Source organism: Peromyscus leucopus, chromosome X (genome assembly GCF_004664715.2).
Source record: "Peromyscus leucopus breed LL Stock chromosome X, UCI_PerLeu_2.1, whole genome shotgun sequence".
Taxonomy (NCBI): domain Eukaryota; kingdom Metazoa; phylum Chordata; class Mammalia; order Rodentia; family Cricetidae; genus Peromyscus; species Peromyscus leucopus.
Window position 1 is genome coordinate 78,239,136 of NC_051083.1, and position 24,846 is coordinate 78,263,981.

Below are 24,846 nucleotides of genomic sequence, written 5' to 3' on the forward strand. Positions count from 1 at the left end.
TCAGCATCACAAAATCATAAGACCATGATCTAAGAACCGTGACAGAACTCAGCTACACTACTTTTGCATGTAAGCATCCACCAGACACTGGCTTGTATTATTTTTAATTCTTTTAAATTGTTCTTCCTTTTGCTGATGAACTTGTTACTTTTAGTCATCATTTTAATGCATTACCTAAAATCATACATAGTGAAAACATATATCATGTGCATGTAATGTTTTAAAGACAGAGCATATATTTTATAAGAAAAACAAATTAAATGGATTACAAAGCTTCCTTCTTTTCCAGATATTGATCAATGTTCAGGCATGATAGATTAGGATTTGTCCATTAGTTCATAAATCCTTTTGGAGTTTATTGCATACACTGAATGTTTTTATATGACACAGGGCAGATATACATTTTCATAGCACACACAAGACAGATTTTAATTTTAGACAATAGTAAAATCAGTTAACATAACTCTTGAAGTCATTGAATTACAGAAATACTAGATTGACATTCTCTCCAACTTAAAGTTTGACTTAAATAGATTAAGTTATCCTTCACACATTTGTTCAGATGCTGAGAATAAAACAAACAAGTGCATTACATTTGCGTGTAAGCTCTATGAGAAAGAAAAGTGTTGTCTGTTTCACACTTTATTTTTAGGACCTGGAAGAGTCAGCATGTTGTAACTCATAATAACTCATTTGTTATGGAAAATATTATTTCTAAAAAGAGACAATTTTCTTATTTCCTTGCATACAATGTCTGTGCGCATTTGTGTGCATGTAAGTGCATTTGTTTTATGTTGAATAAGTGGCTTAAATACTCTTTTTCTTCCTTTACAAAGACAATGAAGGAGGTGGTACGATCTCGTACCCCCATGAAAGAAGTAACAACTGTGGAAATCTGGACTCATCCTCATCCACAGGTATGAAAAAGACATGCTTTTAATATTTACTCCCTTTGTCTTTTGCATGCAACTTCAAACTTTCCTTCCTAAGTTACAATATTTGGGTCTATTAAAACAAATTAAGAATATACAGATAAACAGACAGAATGGCACATCAACTTGCTAGTGTATAACACATAATATATGAAAATTCAAAGAATGATAAAATGTTCCAAGTTTAAACTTTGTTCATGGAGAAGAAAGAAATGGGAGAAGTGTGTGTAATTTCAGAATTGGAATAAATTTTATGAAAACTGAATGAATAACAAAAACAGAAACCAATGAGTAACAACGTTCCTCTGAGCTTTGTGGTAGATAAAACAAGGGGTGGCAAGATACTGAACAGAACTTCAGTAATGTCCAAGTTCAGTTTGTTATGCAGCTTAAAGTTCCTAAAGTAACATTTCTCAGAAGAAGAGTTGATGTATTAAGTGTAAGTTAATAGGGACATTTAAGTCTTCTTTTCTAATTGATAGACCACCCTAGTCAATAAAATTTTATGGAAAAAGACTCAGATAATAGCATTTCTTTGAAAAATGTCCTCTAGAAAGATGCCTTTCCAGAGACTAGCAGGATAGGAACAAGAGAATGTAAGAGAGGCCATGATTCTTAGGCAGCCTTGATCATTCCTTTCATTCAGTGTACTCATCTTAACAACCTTCATTCTAGTGGGATAGTTTTATTGACCCTCATCATCTTCAATGATTTTATAATAGTATGAGGAATCACTGTTTTTCTATATGTGCTCCATCATGTTTCTTCAGGTATTTTCATGCTGGACTCCAGTGATAAAAATGAAATGGTAAATACATTCTTTCTAGTGTGATTGGATGATATTACTTCATCTGCTGAATCAGCTACAGTTAATCTTCTAGAAGTGTTTGTTAAATGACTATCAGTTTTATAAATAAGTATATTTCTTGGGTCATAGATTGAAAAATGAGTTGTTCTATTTTAAAATATGATTTAACATTAAGATAGGTTTAGCAAAAAACATAGCATCATTTGTTCTAATGTCAGTCAAATTTTTGTGGACATCACTAAAATTAGTTCAGGGAAGAAGGCATTTGAGCTTTTTTTTTAAAATATTTTCCAAGTACATTTTTTCTCATTTTAATCAGGACAATTATACAAGCCAAGCCAATTAATTTAAGATTTTTTATAAGGGTACATTCAAAAAGTAGGCTGCAGAGAATCAGATATTAACATCCTATGAAGTTTGTTTTTATCTGTCATACTAATTTACTGTTAATAATATAAAGTCCTATGTGGAGGATACTTTACTTCAGTGGCAGATATTTGCCTAGTATGTAGATCAAGTCCTGGAGTCAATTACCAATTCTACACTTGAAATACTAAGGAAAAAGTCCAGAATCTAATTACCTGGACACCAAATTTACCATGCATTGTCTTCTATTTAGCTATTTCCAAATGTCTTTTAGTTCATTAATGGAGATGTAAATTCTGAAAATGTAGACACATAAACACAAATCAAAACCATTAGATAAAAATAATGGTTATTTATTTTCACATAAACATTGCAAATTTATGAAATCTATATGCTGCTTAATAATAATGATATCCTACAATATTTCTCATAGTTAAAATATACTTTTGTGTAGAGTTACAGAATTAATTTGGGCACCATGGAAAGAAATGATTAATTTTAAATATAAATATCAAATCAGTAACTGTTCAAATTTCCACAAAATTTAAATTGCTCTGGTCTAAATTAGATGCTTTACCAAATTTCAGGTTCCAGCTCTCAAATTTTTCCGTTCTTCTGGTTCCATCTCAAAAAAATTGCTAAGGATTGAACATACATTGTGAACATAACATGACCTGGACTATATTTGTGTCCAAGAGGAATTACATAGTTGTACTATCAGTTTATTGATTACTTAAAGATGTAACTGAAAGTCTTCAGAACAGAAACATTCAGAAAATGTACACCTTATTTATCATTTATATCTTTAAATTTGATTCAGACTCATGAAAATTTGATAAATATTCTCCCATTGATGTATAAATCCACTCCTGCATGACATCAAAATGTGTCCTACAATGTCCAAAAATTTCATCTGCCACTATGACATAAGTTACTATTGCTAAGCACAGTTAAAAGTCAGACAGAATAAGACATTTATCCTCCACAAATAAGAGACTCACGAAGAAGCATTTCGTGGTGCCAGGTAGTTACTATTCACGATATTGTACTGATATGTTATAAAATACTGTGGCTTTAATTTGCTAACAAACACAAAATGCCTACAGGAAAAGTAAGTACTTTTATACTGTTGGTGCTTTTTTTGTTGAGTCTCTTTAATTATCTGATATTCGTTGTTGTGTTGCTTGAGACTTTAATTTAAAATTACCAGGAAAATTTTATCATTTAAAATGAGTTATAACATATAGTGGTAAATTACACCCTATGTATAGTTTTACTTTATATTCATACTCCCCAACTCTGTCCAGATATACCCCCTTCCCCATTCAACCAATTTTGTGTCTTTTCAATCCCCATCCATACCAGTTTGTGCTGCTGAAGTATTCTTGTATGTGTAGCTTTCCATTGGAGAGTGGCCTACTTATGTGGGGCTATGATAGTAGAGAAAACTGTCTCTCCCTCTCCCAGAAGCTAGAAGGGCTGGGATTTTATGTTCATGTCCCAAATTTATGCTGTTATTTGGTCTAAGCAGACTTGCACAGGTCTTGGGTATAAAGTCACAAAAGCTGTGAGTTCATATGTGCAGCTGCCCCACTGTGCCCAAAAGACGTTGTTTCCCTGTAATCATCTTTCACCTCTGGATCTTACACTCTATCTGCTCCTGCTTTTACAATTATCACTGAGCCTTGGGAGGTGGATTTGCAGAAATTGTGTTCTGATAAGGACTGCACATTCTATATGTCTTAATTTCTGTGTCTTGGCCAGTTATGTATCTCTGTGTTAATCAGTATCTACTAAAAATACAAGCATCACTAATAACAATTGAAAAAACTCATTTTTTGAGAATTTCAAATATAAGTATACTTACATCATTTCTGATTATGTCTCCTTCTCCCCTCAAACTTCTTCTGTGTCTCCCTCTCACTGTCTATTTTGTTTCCTCTTATTCTTTAATTATTATTGATATAATATTTATGAAATACACATGCATACACACATACTACTGAGTTATTTATTGTTTTTGTATGCATATATGTTAGGATCAACCACTTGGGAATGACTAACTATGAGGGGCTAGTCCCTGGAGTAAGCTAATTCTCCTTTCTGTCACACTGAATGCCTGTAACTCTTCATCATGGATTTGGGGCCTTTTGAAATTTTCTCCATTTAAGTTAGGATGTCAATTATACAGATCTTTCTTATGCAACCATATTGTTGAAATTTCATGAGTAGTGCTTACCTGTCATGTCTAAGACATTCAATTACAGCTGACATCTTACTCCTCTGTCTGTAACAATCTTTCTACCTCTATTTTATAAAGCATGAAACTTAGACTAGACGTTGGGGTTGTGCTGTACATGTACCAATTGTTACTGAGTTCCCAATGTCATTTATTATCTGCATTTTGAGAAAATATAGATCCCCTTAGTAGCCCTCTCATGCTGAAAAAAAATATGCTTATTTGATAAAAAATGAGAGCTCTGTGTATATCTATGGCTATAAAGATAAATATATAGAAAGAAGATGGATAGTATATAAGTTTAGCAAAATGTTGGTAGGTTATCTTCTAGGGTCTCTGACATCTCCACCCATAGGTAGTTGGATAGATTTACTGGGTTTACCCTATCACCATGATTTCCCTCCTGTTAAGCGGACTTTAAGTCTGATTAGATAGCATTTAGTTACCTCCAAGATATAGGTGTCAGTATTACATGATTAGGGTTATCTCGCCAGGCTGGCTATTTTTGTGATTCAAACTTTCTTCATAGGCACATCAAGAGGCAACCAAGACCAATGACACTAGCCCATAATTTGAATATCTTGGGTCCACTGACCAACAACTTGAAAGGTTTCCTGCCTGCATGCATGGCACTGAGTTTTTTTTTTCTTAAAGTGCTTATGAATCTTAAGGCAAGTATTGTTACTACACACACACATACATGCACACACACAAGCACACACAATCACAGAGAGAGATAGAGAAAATGTTTTCTAAAGTAACCCTATGAAATATTTCCTTGCAGATTTTTCAAATATCCTTAGTATTATTTTCTTTCTTTATCCTTCTCCCTCTGAATTATACTATCTTCATCCTCTGAAAAATAATCCCCTCATTTCTTTCCCATTTCCCCATCCACCTTTCATAACATCTATGTGTTCAGCTTAGGTTCTGATAAACATTGTAGTTAGCCTTGGAAATTTTAACGGAAAAATTTGTTTTATGAATAACAGTTTATGATTCCTTGTGAACTAGCTCATTTTCAAGATGATATCATTTCTAAAGGGGAGAATTTAGAAATCACCATAATGAAAATAGAAACTATTGGATGTATAATTTCAATCTTAAAATTAAACTGTTTTCTATTTTGTCATTGATATCCAGATTCCTATTTGATGTCCCATTCAAACGTATGGATGTTAACTAATTTTATTTCATAATACAGATAGAGAATTTGTCTTTTTTTAAAAACTGACAGGTGCTTTATGCCATAAATAGAATGGTCTCTAACTATAAATACAACTATTCAGCTAATTATGGTCGCATGTAAACTGTGATATTGATAGTCAATTTTTATATTTTGTCAGCTTTGTTAGTTTTCCGAAAATATTAAAATAATAGAGTTATCTCTATAACTATTAACTGTAGCTAACATTTTAGCAGCTATACAGTACTTAGAGAGAATAGGTATCTAATAAAAATCTAGTCACTGACCCAAGTTGTGTATGTAGAATCATGTGTCAATGTGTCTTAATTTTGTAATAAAGCATGCATAATCGGTTGAACTTTTCCCTTTCCATAATCAACCTCCCTTTATATATCTAGTTCCCTACCCATTCAATTATAATGCTTAATGAACTAATAATTTAAAACCAAATACTATTTTATTAAAAATTGAAGTAAAATAAAAGTTATATATTCTTTGTGATGTTTTCATATTTTTCTGTGACTTTAAACACCAATTGTTTTGTGGCTTAAATTCATCCTTACAATTATAGATGTAAAGCATACTATGGTTCTCACTGTCCTTCACTAATTAAACATTTTGTGATTATGTCTTAGATGAATAGAAATTTAGTAGATCAAAAAATAGTACTGAACAGCTACTATAGAAGGTGTGGCTTCTATATATATATGATATTACTTGACTCTAATTTACTCAAGGCTTCCCTATTACTTCCAAGTTACACATATGTAAAGAATATAATTTATATGTCATAAAGAAAATAAAAAAAAATCTACAGTACAGTAAACTGTCTTAAGAAAGAAAAATATCAAAAACAACTACTAGAAAAGATGATGGAAAGAAGCAAAATATAACAATATAATTATTTAATTTAACAGTATTTATATATGTTCACTACATGCCAAGGATCATCTTAAGTAATTTAACATAAATATATGTAATTCTCATTTCAAGCATATAACTATGCTTAAACATTTTTGTTATTATTATTTGTCCTATCTTAGTAGAGTAGAAATTGGGGCACAGAGAAATGTTAGTAAATAACAAAGACAAATTTATTTTCCCCTGGATCTCCCTCCAAAGCTTAACTTTTTAACAACTATCCAATTGTTTCTCACTGAGAATTAACAGCGGGAAAAATAGTCATTCTGTGAACAAGAAACATTTATAGAGGAAGATTTTTTTTTATTGAACTAATATACTTTTTCTTCAGCCACTACACATGCATCTATTTGCATATGTTAAAGTAAAATGACCTTTGTGTAATGCTGGAGTGAAATGAACAATAAGACGTGCATTATATCATAAAGTATGCTGTCGATAGATGTGGAATCTAGTAATATAAATATTAATAAAAATATTTATGCAGACAAAGAAATGATTAACACTAATAGAATGTGAGGATTTCCCCAGTTTTAAAGAATTACCTTCTAATCTTGAAATTATCGAATTATGACTAACAGGATCACTAATTCAGTGTATTAACAGCAAATCCCATTGAAGAAGGGATTGCTATACTAGTCATATATTTTACCATAGTGCAGTTTATGAGATTCACAGGAGTTTGACTAATGAGTTTTTATAAAAAAAAAAATCATCTATATGATTCTTTTTCAATCCAAAGTGTCCACAATTGATGTCAAAACAAGTGAAACAGGTTGAGGATTTATGTTCTGATTTGTTTACAAGTATAATATCCAAGTGGACATGAGACACTCAAATAAAGAAGCACCCTATTGTCTTATTTTGGATGTTTCAGGGAATAATACATGACAAGAAGAGTACTTTCCTAGAGTATGAATAACTAAGGATTACCCATTACACATAGAAAACATACCTGCTCGAGATAACTTGCTTACAGTTGTTTTTCACATGCAGTAAAAGTATCCTGAAAAATATTAAATTAGGGTTTGTGAAACTGCATGATGTTTCCTAAGTTGCACACTCTATTAACTTCATTTAAACTTCAGCCAGTTTCATATCACACGATATTTTTGTAAGGATTTAATATGTGCTTTTATTGTGGAAAAAAGATTTTTGATTCGTACATGTACTAATCCTGGTTTTGTTCTATTTTATTTTCTCAAAGTTCAAAACACCTACCTTATTGGCTAAAAATTCAGGGTGTACTTTGATGATATCTTAGAGAAAAGTATGTGTTTGTGTGAAAATGTAAGTTAATTTTTGACACAGAATGATTTGAAATCAGAATTTTTACAAATCTGAACATGGGAACTTTTGAGAACTGCCTTTATTTTTCAGAGATACTTTGTGAAAGTACTTGAATGTCAAACAAGTTAGTGTGTTATTCTTTATACAAGGGAAAGCTTAATTTTATGATAAATCAGTTTGCTTTAATGTTACTCACATTGTTTGTAAGTAGGTTTTCTTTTTAGTGTTTTAGAAAACACTCATCCCACAATCCAAGCAGAGCCATAAACTTTGGCCACCATCCATAGCCTTTTGGAGTATTAATAGTTAAATTTTTTCATTAATCAATGTTGTTATATGTGATTTTGAAACGTTTCACACACAAGTGATTGTTTTCTTTTGATGATTGATCCTTGTAAAATTATATTTGAACTATAGCCATTAAATCTTTTCTATGTGAGAACTGGGAAAAGTTAAATAATAATACCTAACCTTTCATATCTACAAATGTCAGATTGGGAAATTATGCATAAATACTGGGATTTTGAGGTTCATGGCTACCCACTGAAGCCACTTTCTATCACTATATTCATGAGGGACAACCCTTCAGAGAAGACGTATCCTAAGTATGACCAGCAGTCCTCTGATTTCCATAGCCTGTTAGTAAATTTTAGTAACATAGCAGATGGGTTCCATATCCACAGATGAAAGGCTTATGAGCTTCCACAGCAGTCAAGTGCAGAGGACGACAGATGGGAATCATTCCTCTATAGATCTTGAACCACAGAATATTGGCAATCAACTTTGAAAAGAAGTTGCTAACTGTGATATTCATATCTTCTGGTAATTAGACTTTCGAAAATAAATATAGACTTTAAATATCATTCAGTATAATCATAATTCAAATGAATAAAACATAGATTTGCAGTTTTCAAATATAAGAAGGAAATCAAAGATACTATATCTATATTATATGAATCATTTGTTTACATAGAATTTTGGATTATGACTCATCAGCCTGTGCATGAGACTTCTAGCTAGCTATGCCTAACATCCAAGTGAAAGAAATTCTGTTTCTAATCACAGAGGGAACCATGTTTGTTGATCACACTAAAATCAAGGTAATAAAGCTCATCAGTTCGTTTATTATGTTGGATTCCAAGAAGATAACATTGGAAGTGAAATGGAGGCCACTTGAGAAATGAATAAACACCATGAATCCATCTGAGGACAGCACTGCCATAAATGCATGATTCTGAACATGAGAGTGTATAAGAGGAAATACAAATTTAGAAGAAATGCGGAAACTAGGGATCCTTTTTGCTGAAAAGAATTCTGTAGAGAAGAAAATGCATAAGCGGTTATACTAGTCATCAAGTATCCATCATATTTGGTTGTTTCTACAGTCAAGTTCTTATTAGGATCGTCCATTAATGATATGTGAGAACTGGGAAAGGGGACAAATTATTTAAATTTGTTTCTATACCTGTAAATTTGCGGTAATTATCTCATGAAATATTTATGTTTAACATATATATGAGAGAAAGGGAGGAGATAGAAAGATAGAGGTTATTAGAAACTTATTTTTCTCTTTGAGGAAGTACCATTGAATTTTCTCAGACATGTAGTAGTAAACATTATATACTATATACATACTATATATACATTATATATATATATGTGTGTGTGTGTGTGTGTGTGTGTGTGTGTGTGTGTCACATTTTTAACACTTGTTGGAATAATCTATAGCTACTTAACAATTATAATACAAAGCCAGGTGGTGATGGTGCATGCCTTTAGTCCCAGCACTCGGAAGGCAGAGGCAGGCAGATCTCCATGAGTTCGAGGCCAATCTGAGCTACAGAGTGAGTTCCAGAAAAGGCTCCAAAGCTACACAGAGAGAAAAAAAAAAAAAAAAGAGCTGGGGGCGGGGCGGTGGTGGCACACGCCTTTAATCCCAGCACTTGGGAGGCAGAGCCAGGCAGATCTCTGTGAGTTTGAGGCCAGCCTGGGCTACCAAGTGAGTTCCAGGAAAGGCACAAAACTACACAGAGAAACCCTGTCTCGAAACCCCCCCCCAAAAAAAAATTATAAAATAAAACAGTAGCTTTTCAAAACCTCTACTATATGTCTATTAAACGTGTTACTCATTAGAACATTTGTTGATTTCTAGGATTAATTGTAAGGCAAATTGTTATCTGGTTTGTAAAGAAGGCACAATGTCAAGGAGGTCTTGGGAATGATATGGACATATTTCACATAATATTCTGGCAAATAACACAGTCTAAATATTTTGTCAATCATTCTGAGACTTCTTTATTTTAGAACATACACTATGTCCTCTGTAACAATATCAGTTTTTCTGTATTCATTGTTAGTCCCCAAAGGTAAGTGAAGCAGTGCTAGAACAATTCAGCAAATGGTTACCTCTGAAACTTTATATTTTTCCCATTCTTTTGCTTTAGTTGCTGGTTTTTTAGACTTTGTAGAATTTAGTCATACTCTCCTGTTATTTCTTACTGATAATTCCTGAAGAACTATCTATAGTTGTAAGCTCTTCTCTATGATTTGAAGCTTTCTTTGATAACTAAAGTTATATGAAAATAGGTTAAGACAAGTGAAGAGTTTCTGGTTATTTGGAAGATTACCAGGTTTTTGTAAAGAAGCTCTATAGTCAGTTTTAATTTGCTTTAGCTTTCAAGAATTCTTGAGAATGAGGTCCCAAATAGGTTCATCTGCATATTCCTCATAGCAAGGTTGCAAATCACACTAACTTGGAAAGCTGTTATGAAACTTTGACTCTCCTAGGCTTCTCTTTCTAGTTCATTCTAAAATGATTACTATATGTATCAGCTTAGATGTCAATGGTAATTACAGAATATCCTCTATTAAGTGCAGAATATGCTAACTCTACAAGTTTTCAATGGACTCTTATTGGATATTGAAATAAGATTCATGGCATTCAGTCTTTCATTTTTGGCCCCTACATTTCTGATCTTTACTGCCCATTTTTTAAAGCACACTTATATTGTAGTAAAAGAAAACACATTGCTAATTCTTTGTCTTTGTTCATCTTTACATGCTAATTTATGTATTTCTCACTTCCTACTCAATGTTTCTCCCTCATATCTATCTCTGCTTCACAGTGAAAATTTGCACTCATGTCCAGCTGACCATTAGTTGTATACTCTTTGAACTCATTGAGCCCCATATTTACAGCTCAGGAGGCTCTTCACATCTGGGCTTAAATTGCAGTATCTGTGATCCTGCCTTATTACACCCTGAAGAAGAATGTGTGATTCTGGGAGCAATGAGGATACTTAAAAATGCCTCCATGTGTAGCAGAGTGTTTCACATTCACTGGATGTTCTTCAGTGCCATGCACGACATTCATCCGTTATCTCAGCACTAATTTCCACATATATATTTTAAAAGAGATAATAACCTATGCTAGATAAGAGCTTAGGTTTTTAAGTCACTTAGTTCTGCCTTTAGATAATGACATTGATACTGACTGGCTATGTTCTCTTCACTACACTATTTGATGCCTATGAGTTTTGTTTTAACATTTGTCATGACAAATATAATGACATATTTTATTAGAAATTGATGAGCATTACATTGTATATCTTTTGTAAGGCAGTTAGAATCAAGCTTGGCACATAACTGTTTTACCCATTGAGTTATGTATACCATATCATTGTTTTGAACTTTAGTGAATACTCATTTATTTGTCTACTCATACTTTAAAAAAAAAGATCCATACTTCATAGACAGTAAACACATGTCATCTCACAAATAGATTGTATCTTATTTTGAAGTCTAAGAAAATATAAAGCTTCCGAAATTGAAATTTAATATGCCTTTCCTTACTTTGGCAAGGATAGAACAGAAGCACTTCACAGACAAGCCAATAATCAATAATGACTACTTGACTTTGTCATCTACAATTACTGTTACTGTCCTGAATTCCTTCAGTTCTCCTAGTACATACAGGCTATATTTTAAACAACATTAAATGAATCTGTTGCATGGAAACATTAATAATTGACATCCTGAGTAAAACAACATTTACAAAATCAGCTGTACCTTTTTTGATAAAGTCCCCAAAAACAACTCTTAAAGGATTCTATAAAACAATCCTGAGGCAGAGTCTTTTTAAAATACCTTTTATATGTGAGATTAGCTCATATTTTCTGTATTTATGTAAATGAAAACATGCTTGCATAGCATCCACACTGAAGTTAAACTAGATGTTTAATGATTTTCCTTAGTTATTCAACAGCAGTGTTAAGTGTATTGCAAAAAAATAGCATTAAGAATAAATTTGCTGTTTAACTTTGCCTGCAAAGGAAAATGCTTTCCCTGTAAGACTGTCTAAGCATGGTGATGCGAGGAATAAGAGCTACAGCATTCTTTTCTTGTACTCTAAACCCTTCTCCCCATGTTGGCATTTAACAATACTTAAGAAGTATTTACTTACTGTGTTGTTGCAGTTAAGGCTAGATGTACCTTCCATCACGTAGCTGTACTGATGTTTCTTAGAGGTAGTGATACTTATGTTGACAAATGTCATGAAAGACAATAATGGTGACAGTTTGTTAGCATAACTTATCTTCTTCATAACTGAATACTTGATAGTAAAGACTGTATATGAAAGAAGAATGTTTTAAAATACAAGCATATTTAAGGTATCACAACACACTTTCGAAAGAAAATAATTCAATGAACAATTTTTACAACCCACAGAGCCCCTGAACATGCTTTCTGCATATCATTTATACACACTCTCTCTCTAAAATGATTATCTCTTGGCAAATTGAGTGTGCTTTGAGAATCTTGTCAGTGCCCTCCACCAAAGCAATTGCTTTTCTTACTTTTCCTTCTTGTAGCACCTTTGAGTGCTTTGTGCTGTTGTTTATTTGTAGTGTGGAAACATATTGTGCTTCTGTTGATGTTTTTCTCCAGAGCAACTGTTTTGAAAAGCTCCCTTGTTATTGGTTTAAAAGAGAGTTTTACAGCATGTCAAATGCAAATTTTTTCTTTTAATATTCTAATAAAAATGTCTTTGGGAGTAAGCTCTACTGAAGTGCTATAATTTGCACCTGCATAAAACGCATTTTGTTATAAATGAAGGTAAATAAATTATATGTGCCATATGTCCCACTCTCCTAGCTTGTTTAATACTTTCCCAAGTAAGCTTTTTGTAATATGTCTGCCTTACCTTATTGTCACTTAACACAATAACTCAAAAAAAAAAAAAAAAGATTTGCTGAGTGTTTAGTTTGTGCTAGGCAAATACTGACAGTTTAATCATAGAAAGAAAAAGAAAAATAGCATAAGTCCATCCTCTAAAAACTCACAGATTAGTAAAAATCAATGTTGTGCCAGCTACCAATTATAAGTCAAGATGTTAATTAATAGATGCTAAATGGAGACTATGTAACATGCTGTGACCATATGAGATGATTGCATTTGACTACATGTAGAGATCAGAAAAATAGTTCGTGTTAGTAATAATGTTTAAGCAGGAAATAGAAGATTAGAATGATGTGAATAGGGTTAAGATTTGTGCAGCACATTGATATAATACAACATGTGTAATATTTATATAACAATGATACAGAATGGACATGGAACTGTTCATTGGAAAAAAAACACAGTCATTTGATACTTAATTCACTCAGCTGTAATAGATAATATGTCTCACATTCACTCACACAAGCAGTCAGTGGTAGAGTTTGAAACAACATTTCCTTGTTTACAAGTTCATTCTCATTCCATCAGTTTTCTCTACTTAAGGAAATTACACGTTGATTATCAGAGTTGTGCCAATATCTGCAGGAATAGTTATAAATCAATTGAATTAATTTTAGATTGGCTTGTATTGTCTTTTTGAGGTACATAATTATCCTTAATCACTTTACTGTCCAACAGAACAATAGGGATTCTTATTCTTATCTAATTGTAACTTACTGATCAATCTTCTTCATCTCCTCATTCTCCTTAATTCATGACTTGTGAGAAGTTATCATTCTATTCTGAAGTTCTGGGATCAGTTTTTTTCTCAGATTCCATATGAGTGGGGAATTATGCAGAACTTTAACTTCTGTTTCTGTACCTGACATGTTTTACTTAAAATAATGACTTCCAGCTCTGTCCGTGATGTAACAAATTATAAGATTTCATTCTTTTCTATCTATGTTGTCAAAAATGACAGGATATTGTTTCTTTTATGGTTGAATACTACTACATTTTTATATGTACTATATATTCTTCATCCATTGACCACTAATGGTAATGATATATCCATTTATTTGCCATTGAAATAATACTGAGCTCAACATTGGTGAGAATATATTTTGTTTAAAAATTGATTTTATTCTGTGAATATGTACTCAGTATATGTATAGCAGGACCATGAAATAGATCTTGCTTTAATTTTCTAAAGTATGCCTAGTTTCAATAATAACTAGATCAAATTACATTCCTAACAGCTGTGTGCAAAGGATCTATTTCCCCTGTTTTTCACAAGCCCTTGTTATCATTATTCTTTCTGGTATAAACCATTCTTAATGAGTTGAAGTGATATCAGTGTGATTTTGCCTTGTCCCAATTACTAATGATTTGGACCATTATTTTTCATATACTCAAAGACAATCATGTGTCTTCTTTTGGGAAATGTCATCCAACTCACCTCCTGAACATTTGCCTCAGTAATCCTTAGTGTTTTGAGAAATGTTAACTTGATGCCAATTTCAGTAAATACTGGTCATTTGGTTTCATTCAATTTTATTTTCTGTTAAGAAATATATTTTCTAAAGTATCATAACTGCATTGCTGGAAATGACTAATAATCCTAACGTTGCTGATTTTAATAGCATATATTATTTTATTAATTTCAACAATTTTGTGCCTTTTTTCTTTTGTTTACTCAAAAAAACTGTTTTATTTCTAATCTCATCAGAACTTAAATTATATTTCTGTGTTTCTTTACAAACCAAAACATATAAGGCTCATATTTCTGAGTTTTGTTTTCCTTGGGGAGAGAAACAGATTTGTAAGTTTGTTGGAGTTTTGATGATTCAGACCATGGATGCTATAAAGATGCAGTAGTAACCTAAAGAAAAAATTTGCAAACCATGATAATTTAGAAAACAAAACAGTCAAATATATTTAACAACAAACTTGAAGAACAGCATTTTATCAAAAAATGAAAAACAGATGGACGTAATACATAATTTAATATACTCTCAATTTTAACAGAAACCATTCTGCATTTATTTGTTATCCGTTGAGACCTGCTTTATTTTGATGCATGTAACACAACATACAATGAAATTTGGAATAGGCCTACCTGGTTTATCTTTGTTAACGATGATGAAGCAATAGTAAAAGTACTGGTTTTCTCACTGGTGAAACAGATAACACTACCACACACCATGTAGGCATATGTGAATCTGTATTCTTATGCTAAGGGATATTTAAGTATTAAATCGCCATTTTTCCTTCCAATAAACCTATAGCATGATTGAAGCAAAATACTTCACCTTAGAAATCAAGACTCTCTTTTAAATTTAGGCTAAACTGTGGACTACAGATCTTGAGTACCATAGGACTTAAAGTCCAGTGAGACTGAAGTAGGTTATTGTACTCATTAGAAAAGGAGAAATTTGAGTTGAGCTCTTAGATGGCTTCAATTCAGGTGGGAGTGAAATAATAGGTATAGAATTCTTTTGGGCTGTGAAGAGAAAAATTCTCAGAATGAGCAAAGGCATAGGAAGAGAAACAAAGCTGTTATTCAAGGAAGTAGCAATCAGATTATAAGGACAACATGAAATAGCCATCAGATCTCTCAGTTTGCCAAGGTCTCATTTTTCTTTTTAGGCAATTCCCAAAGACATCTGAGTAGTGGGATTGCTTGGCACAGAAGAGTTTAAATTTGTTTTCTCCCCTGCTAAGTAATTCTGAAATATAAATGCTAACACCCAGAGAGTTGAGCTTTCAGCTTACCATGTGATTCCATAAGGGAGCCATTAATAATGTCAGAATACATTAACAGCCTAGAGAGGAAAGAAATTCTAAACGTGAACTTTCATGACAGCACCTGACATAAATTGTTAGCTAATATCAGAGGAGTGACAGAGATGTCATGAGATTTTTCTAGGTATAATTATTTTATAACTGTTCTAATTTTATAGTAACACTTTAGCTATTTAGTCCACTGACACAGCTATAAAAATATTTTAAGATTTATCCTTGATAAATTATAATAAAAGAAAGAAAAAACACTTATAAGTATATTTCCTTAATTTTTAAAGTGTAGTCAAAATTCCCATACAGCTGAGGCCCAGATATTGTCAATAAGAAAAGTTATAAGATTTTGGTATCACTTTACTGAAAAATAATTTTCTGCTCACTCCCCACAAAAGCTTCTAATTCACAAATGTCTACTCAGGTATTTATAGTCTACAGTGCCTTATAAACAAAGCTAAAACTATTCTCAAGTTTAGAAACCCAGAAATGTCTATAACTTTATTGCTTAGAAGTAATGTAATGTGAATTACACTGGGTAATTAAAATCAATGAAGAACAGTCACTAGAAATCTGCATAATCCTAATGAGATGACACTCCACTATTATATGTCAAAATCCTTGTAATATTTTGAAATATATTTTCTGTAATATTTGTAAAGAAAAATATCTACATTTGCTTTAGGACTTGCTTCAGGAGACTATAAATGTATAAGAAACATCAGCTGTTTATACATGCAATTTTCAATTTTCATTAGAAATAATGTAAAAACATAACTTTAAGAGATTTTGGGGGAAAAAAGTTTAAAAAATGCCGGGTGGCGGTGACACACGCCTTTAATCCCAGCAATGGGGAGGCAGAGCCACTCAGATCTCTGTGAGTTCAAGGCCAGGCTGGTCTACAGAGTGAGATCTACACAGAGAAACCCTGTCTCAAACACCCTGCCCCCCCAAAAAAAAAACAAACAGGGAGAGAGATTTTGGACCTATCTCCTGTAATCATGTATTTTAATTATTGTCTTACGTTTATTATATACTTCAATTTTCCCTTAAAAGTTTCCCTATTAATATGAATATATGTATATTTGTACCACTGAAAAGCAAGGGTTTTTTTTCTTTAAAAAAATTTCTTATTTAAGTTTACAGATGTTATTAAATGGCCAACCAAATTAGTATCCTGGAAACATTTCCATTATTTCTCAGTGGTGAAAAGAAAAGTTTTCTATAGATTCTACCATACTTGTTGATAAATGTTCTTATATTGTCAGTAAATAATCTAAAGTCTATACACTGTAGGGAGGCTTCAGTTAGATTCTCCATTGCTCACATGGAACAGGAAAAAATACCAGTGAAAAAGTTCAGATAATACATTAGTCACTGTTTCCATGCCTTACCATTTTCATGCTGCCACAACTACAGTGTGTAGTTGAAGAGCAACAAAGAATTAGCAGGAAGATCACTGTAATTCTTCACTAACATCTGCAAATAAGAAGAGCAAAGAAAGCAGCATTGGGCAGTTTCCACCAGATATTTCAGGATCAAGTACAGAATTTGTATATATAATACAGATAAATTAATCCAAAGTAGAAAGAGGAAATGAGCTCACTATTATTTTTTAAACTCTGTCTTACTGAAGGAGAAAATTTCTCCAAGTATACCTATATCAATGTACAAGAAGACAAGTTTGAAAATAATCAATGTTTCATTATTTACTAATTCAGTAAAAGTAAATTTACTGAAAATTATAAAGTGTCCATAAGAAGCAAGTAGGTAGTAGGAATATTATTGTATGGGTTACATCTATAAAGTCATCATTGTATTTGTGTCTCAGTATTATTACGTTTAATTTTCTATAATATGAAATTAATTATTTTCATGTCATGTCAGAATTATGGAATTTTATTTTACTTCATAGAACACATACTCACTGTCTATTTCTCTTTCAAAGGCGGGAATATTTTGGTCAGTGGTAACAGAAAGAAACAGGGTATAAGATTATTGAGGGGTGGTGATATGTGTCAGCCGGTTCAGTTACTTGGTACAAAGCATAACAACTAAGGTTTAATTCCTTGTACTCATATGGTGGAAAGGAATCCTAAAATTTGTCCTCTGACTTCCACCCATGTGCCTTGACACATGTACATTCCCACACCTGCACGCACAAACACACACACATAACAAACCACATAAATAAATAAATAAATAAATAAATAAATAAATAAATAAATAAATAAATATTATTTTATAAAAGGACACAAAGAATTAAAATAACAAAAAGAGCCCTTGTAATTTAAGAGTCAAGACTATTGTCATGTACAAGCCACTAGATGGTGCACTCTGCAATTTTGTTGATTTCATATTTTTCCAAATTTGTCAAAATATATCTAATGTCATGTTCATATATGACATTTTTTTTTTTTTTTTGGTTTTTCGAGACAGGGTTTCTCTGCGTAGCTTTGCGCCTTTCCTGGAGCTCACTTGGTAGCCCAGGCTGGCCTCGAACTCACAGAGATCCGCCTGGCTCTGCCTCCCGAGTGCTGGGATTAAAGGCGTGCGCCACCACCGCCCGGCTTATATATGACATTTTTTAAATTGCTTATTGCATTGTTAGAAATTTTGAATGTTTTCTAGCAAATTTATTAAATTCTGGTGCATAATGTCTACCTACCAAATGTTATTTTATTTCCTTTGGAGAAATTAGACTGTTGAATACATACATAAACTTTGTTCTCCACAGATGTAGACATAGACAATGGTTATAAATATGGATATATATTATAAAGACCTACAACTAAGAGGAAGTGTATTAATTTTCATCCTTAAATAGAAATATAATTTACTATGAAAACATGACTCTACAACATATCACCTCTACTTAACCAATGAATCTGTTGCTTCCCCACTTATGAACTTCATATAATGCCACCCAGAATCTTGCCTCATTCAGTTTCATATTACAATGACCTGTGGCAGACTTCTTCCTTATACTAATTATATTAGAACATAAAAATAATGTTAGTAATACATGACCATATAGATCATTGATCTATGTTACATCGATCATATGTTAATTGATGTTCTATTGTCATATTTAGAAGCTGGTCATTGTGTAGTCCTTTCTTTCTTGCTTGAAAACTACAAAGCTTGCATGATGCTATGTATAACATTTAAAGAGCCATGCCTCAATAACTGCAAGAACAATATGGCATGCTACATGGTTCTCTCTGTGCTTTTTCATGGAATATCTGAGTTAAATTCACTGCTTAACTATAAAATTAAAATATTTGGCTTACAGTAATTTCTATGTCTCAGTTCCTGATGTTGTTTTATAATTTAACTTAATGTAAAGTGATTTTGTGATGTGTTTTACTGTGGAAGATTAATTTAAATAATTGGAAAGAAAAGCCAGATATGAGTGTTTGAGGGTGTATTTTAGTTCACAAAATATTTTCTTCATAAATATAATTACTGAGAATTAACCTAAAGCCATATACATTAAATCTGTGGATGTTACTGAATGCAGAAAAAGTTACACTGTCCTTTTGAATCTCAAGTGCATTTGAATTTTAACTAATAAAAACCACTGTAGAGTTTTTGATGCAAGAGTAATCTTTTTTCATTTATAATTTTATTACATACGTCTTATAGTGCAATACACTTACATTGTCATATCCATGGATCTTAATGAGGCTATTCTCTCAAATAAAAATAACTCAAGGTTTATGACTGTAAAAAGACACAGTGATTCCAATCTTCTATAGATTACTAGTGTAGTTCTAGCAGCTTGATTGTGAAAAAATAATGAAATATTTCCAGACTGTATGCCTTTAAATAGTCAGGGCATTAAAGGTAACAGAGCTGGTACAAGTAGTGGCCCAAATCAGAGAACCACTTATCGTTTTTCTAGAAAATGTTGCTCCTATTAAATACATCTTCTGATTTTTATTAATATAAACTCATCAGTACTCAGTACTATAATCTTTATCTTTGTTTGACAAAGGCATGTCAATAATGTCAGAACTAAACTTTATCAACACGAAGTCTGACTAGTTAAAGCATTATGAAAAAAATGATAACTATAGTGACAGATTCAAGTGAGAAGTTTAGTGCAGCTCTTGTCAGAGTGGGCAAAGAAAGAGGTCTCATGATTATACTAGAAGAAATATAAATAATACAGAGTTGGGCATTAATAAAGTATGACTGCGTGTTGTCAATGCAATTTTTATTTTTTATTTGAGACAGGGGTTCTCTGTGTAGCTTTGGAGCCTGTCCTGGAACTCACTCTGTAGCCCAGGCTGGCCTTGAACTCAAAGAGATCCACCTGTCTCTGCCTCCCAAGTGCTGGGATTAAAAGCGTGTGCCACCACCGGCCGGCTTCAATCAAGAAAATTTTTTCATTCATTTTACACACCAATCAAAGAACCCCCTCTTCCCTTTCCTGCCTCCCCAGCCTCCCCCTCCCAATCCATCCCCCACTCCCACCCACAAGAAGGCAAGACCTCCCATGGGAAGGCACATTCAGTAGAAGCAAGTCAAGTCCCTTCCCCCTGCCTCAAGGCTGAACGAGGTTCAAAACTAACTTGATAGTTTCGTCACTTGAAAACACATACATGCACAGGTATGCACAACATAATGTATATTTTACAAAACAAGACATAGAATACAAAGGATACCATACCATTTTATTTAGGTGAACAAAGTTCTAATATAAATAACTTTTGTGCTTGTATCTATTAATCACTTACATTTTCTTATTGCCATCATTTATATTTGAAAACAAGTGTCATTTTTTAAGCGAGCCATAGAAGAGTCAATTTTTGTTGATTAGAGTATCAAGGAAATATTATTTCATAATCAAATAAATCATAACTTCTTTATGATACTATTCATCAAGAGATACTAAAAGATTTTTCCATGAGTTGTTTTAATGATAAGAGGACAATAAATTCTTACTAAATTATATAATGTATCCAAAGGTATTTTATTGAATATTTTAGAGAAGACATTTCAGAAGCAATATTTTTTCCTTTCCAATTTGAATTCTATATGAATGCCATAAAAGTAAAGTAATGATTATAGTTTTATATGGCAATATTACAATCCACAAATTCTACAGTTTATTGATAAAAAGATACTCCCTTTATATTCATAGAAGTTTTGCCTGATCATTAAGTTGAATTTAGAATAACAGGAATAGGTCATAATTTAAGTGACAGTATCATTGTTATCAATTGTATGGAAATTTGGAAAGTGGAGATTTTTAATACAAATGTGTGAATTGTAAGTAAAAAATAAATTAATATGAATGAGACAGACACAAAAACATATCCCTTTATATTCAAAGGTATATTTTGCTTACTGCAATATATGGGATACCTCAGTTTGTTCTAGGTGGATTTTTTTATTATTACTATTGCTGAATAGAACATGATTGGTTTATAACTCTTGACCTTTGATAAGAGCTGCAGACCAAAACTGTATCACTTAAAGCTGTCTTTACATTTCATTCTTTCATATACAAGACAGGAACAGAGGGGAATCGGGGTCACCTGTCATCTTTTTTGAAGAATTTGTTTGAAAGCCTGGACAGTGGGATAATATTTAGACAAAGTCAGCATTGTACTTGTTTGAAATACTTCTCTACACCAAAATATTGCTGACCAAAAAAAAAAAAAAAAAAAACTTGGAATGGGCTTATCTTTCACTTTTATTTAAAATGCACCATAAGGCAATATTAATACAGATAATATTGGCACAGATAACATAACCAGTTATTATTTCAGAAATATGAACTGAAAGTTATATGTGCTAATATAATTGTAATTTAAAATATCATTAGTTCCAGATATTTTTTTTTTTTTTTTTTTTTTTTTTGGTTTTTCGAGACAGGGTTTCTCTGTGTAGCTTTGCGCCTTTCCTGGAGCTCACTTGGTAGCCCAGGCTGGCCTCGAACTCACAGAGATCCGCCTGGCTCTGCCTCCCGAGTGCTGGGATTAAAGGCGTGCGCCACCAACGCCCGGCTAAATGAACTCTTTTTTTTTTTTTATTGGTTTTTCGAGACAGGGTTTCTCTGTGTAGCTTTGCGCCTTTCCTGGAGCTCACTTGGTAGCCCAGGCTGGCCTCGAACTCATAGAGATCCGCCTGGCTCTGCCTCCCAAGTGCTGGGATTAAAGGCGTGCGCCACCACCGCCCGGCTTAGTTCCAGATATTAATAAGTTGAAGTTGATTAGCTGTAACATGAGTGTTTGAACATATACTTAGTATGTGTGGCCTTCCCTTAGCCAAAACTTATTTGATATATTTGAGTATTGATAGTACTGTGGAATGTGAAGACCAAAGAAATTGTGTATTATATGAATTTACCAAAATAAGACATGGTAAGCATGAGAAACCATTCCAGATCTCATTTTTAAATTCTTTTCTGAGTGATACTAAAGAATAAAGTTGGATGCTCTTATTATAGGGAACAAGGTTTTTTTTAACAGATAGAAATTAATTTTGGGAGTAACCTGAATTTTTATGTGTCCAATAGATATTAAGATAAATCTTATTATATTGTTCTTGAAAATTCTTAAATTTATGAAAGTAGTTGTTGCTTTAACGCTAAGCTGTTTCACTCATGACTTATTGTTTATGCATTCTAAATTTACGCATTCCAAAATTTTGCCTTATTGCACAGAATGGTTCAGAAATACAAATAAGTCGATTTGTATATAAAATGAAGAAAAATATATATAAATTCATATTTTCTCAAGGAAAGAATCAATTGATCACAGGAGTGGTAGTGGATGTCTTTAATCTGAGCACTCCAGGGAAGAGACAAGTAGATATCTATGAGTTTGAGACCAGCCTAGTCTACTTAGTGAATTCTGATCTAGCCATGGCTACATAATGAGTAAGACTCAAGTGTACTGATCTTATATCTGACACCACTGCTAAATTTAATATTTATAGAAGTGCTTTGATTTTTATTGTTAGATTTTAGTTAGACAATTGCATGGCATATAAATAGAGGTTGGTTGATTTCTTAATTTCAAATGCCTTTTCTTCAATTTTCTAGCCTTATTTCTAATTCAAAATTGAGCAAGAGTACTGAAAAAAAAAGAATATCTCTGCATTCTACCTGAGCATAATATGTAGTTTTTCCATTTTTAATATAATACTATTTATTTATTTTTATGCTCTCCTTAATATGTATAAATAATGCTCCTATTCTTAATCCAATATGCATTTTCATTATGAGTGTATAGTTAATTTTAAATTTAAATTTTTATTTTTATATGTGTAGGTATTTTGTTTGCATTTATTTTGTGTACAGTGTATTTGTGTAGTTCACATAGAAGTCAGAAGAAGGTATTGGATCCCCTAAAATTAGCGTTTTATATGGTTCTGAATTGCCATGTGGGTGCTTAGAGTTGAACTCTGGTCCTCTGCAAGAGCTTTCAGAGCTTTTAACAGCTAGATTATATCTCCATCCTCATAGTAACTTACATATACATAGCACTGATGCTATTAGGATGAATACTTCCAAGTTTATCTTCCAGAGCTAAAATGCATTCACTTTAAACCTTTTCTTGACATAAAGATAAATAAATAAGATTCTTCCAGTAGTAAAATAAAGGGAAAAACAAAGTTTTCATTCCTTCAATGTTGTATGACCTTTGTATAAATTAAACCAGATGTTGTTAGAGCATTTTTAGTGATGTTCTGATTTATTATATCAAAATTAGTGACTGTAGTTAATTTTAATTTTATTTATATCTCTGCAAATTGTTTATTATAAAATGTTTTGATTTCTTCTATTCTCTGCTTGTAATGATTGCTTCCTGTTCAAATGATGAATATAAATAAAGGGTAAAACTTGCAAGTTCTATAATCATTTAATAATTTGAATCTATGACTCAACTGAGGCACTAGACATATTAATGAAGGAATTATAAGGACTATTTTATTACTTATTGCATCCTTAGTGCTGATAATACCTCATTCTAACAAGTGATCTAATCACTTCAACATGAGTTATAATTAGGATGACAATGATAAAGACCTCATCATCTGGGCCAAGTTTGTATCCCATGAGCCTTGTGTAGAAAGCTATACTTCGCCACTGATTTAACATTACAGGCCATGGGTTAAATTATGTTTCTCCAGTTATTTGAAAAAAATTTTTAACAATGGTAGCTTTTTACTTATGGTTAATAGTCACTAGCTGAATAAAATGTGGGATTAAAAATGTATTTTATATGCTAAGGGAAATCCTATTGGCATTGTCTTCATTTCTGTAATTTGTTTTCCTGAGTGATTCCCTTGGGACTCAAAAGCAAAATGTTTTCCACTTACAACCCTCTACACCACTCCTGGTGCTTCATATGTATCATCAATGATTCACCTTTAGTAGCTGATTGTGTCAATTACTAAGATGTTTTGGTCTTAGTCCCTTTTCTATTGCTATGAAGAGGTACCATTACCAAGGTATTTTATAAAAGAAAGCATTTAATTGGGGGCTGACTTATAGTTCCAGAGTGTGAGTCCAGGACCATCATGGCAGAAGCTTGGCTGTAAGCAGGCAGGCATGGTACTGTAGAAGTAGCTGAGAGCTCACCTAAGATCAATAAGTTGCAGGCAGAAGGAGAGTAAGACTGGGCCTGGCTTTTGTTTTTGAAACCTTAAAACCCATCCCAGTGACACACTTTCTTCAGCAAAACCATGTCTTAATCCTTTCTAAATAACAACTGTGGACAAATATATGAGACAACAATTTCTTTATTTCACATAGTATTTCATAGTTTCAAACAGTATAGTGCTGTTAAAATAATGACAGTACTAATGGCAGCCAGGATTTTTTTAACACTTACTATAAAACTGTGTATTGACTTAATTAGATAGCATAGCCACCTTGACATGTAATTAGTATTATTACTGGTGTTTTACAAATGAACAGGCTCAGTCACAATCACAAATAATTGTGGTTAAATAATTTACCAAGTCACACAAGCTGCAGAATTAATAACAGTGAAACTGTGTTTTAAGTTAAGCAATTTACCTTGTAAGATTAAGATTTTAGCTACTCTGCCTGTCACAGAGTAGATGT

General features: G+C 32.4%; 1 protein-coding gene across 2 annotated transcripts in view; it reads left to right on the forward strand.

The window, feature by feature from the left end:
- Positions 1–24,846, forward strand: part of Pcdh11x (protocadherin 11 X-linked) — a 612,116-nt gene that overhangs the window by 289,656 nt on the left and 297,614 nt on the right. For both annotated transcript variants that reach the window (XM_028853678.2, XM_028853679.2), the window contains exon 4: positions 837–917. In XM_028853678.2, coding sequence (XP_028709511.1) covers positions 837–917 — 81 coding nt within the window. The remainder of the gene's footprint in view (positions 1–836; positions 918–24,846) is intronic.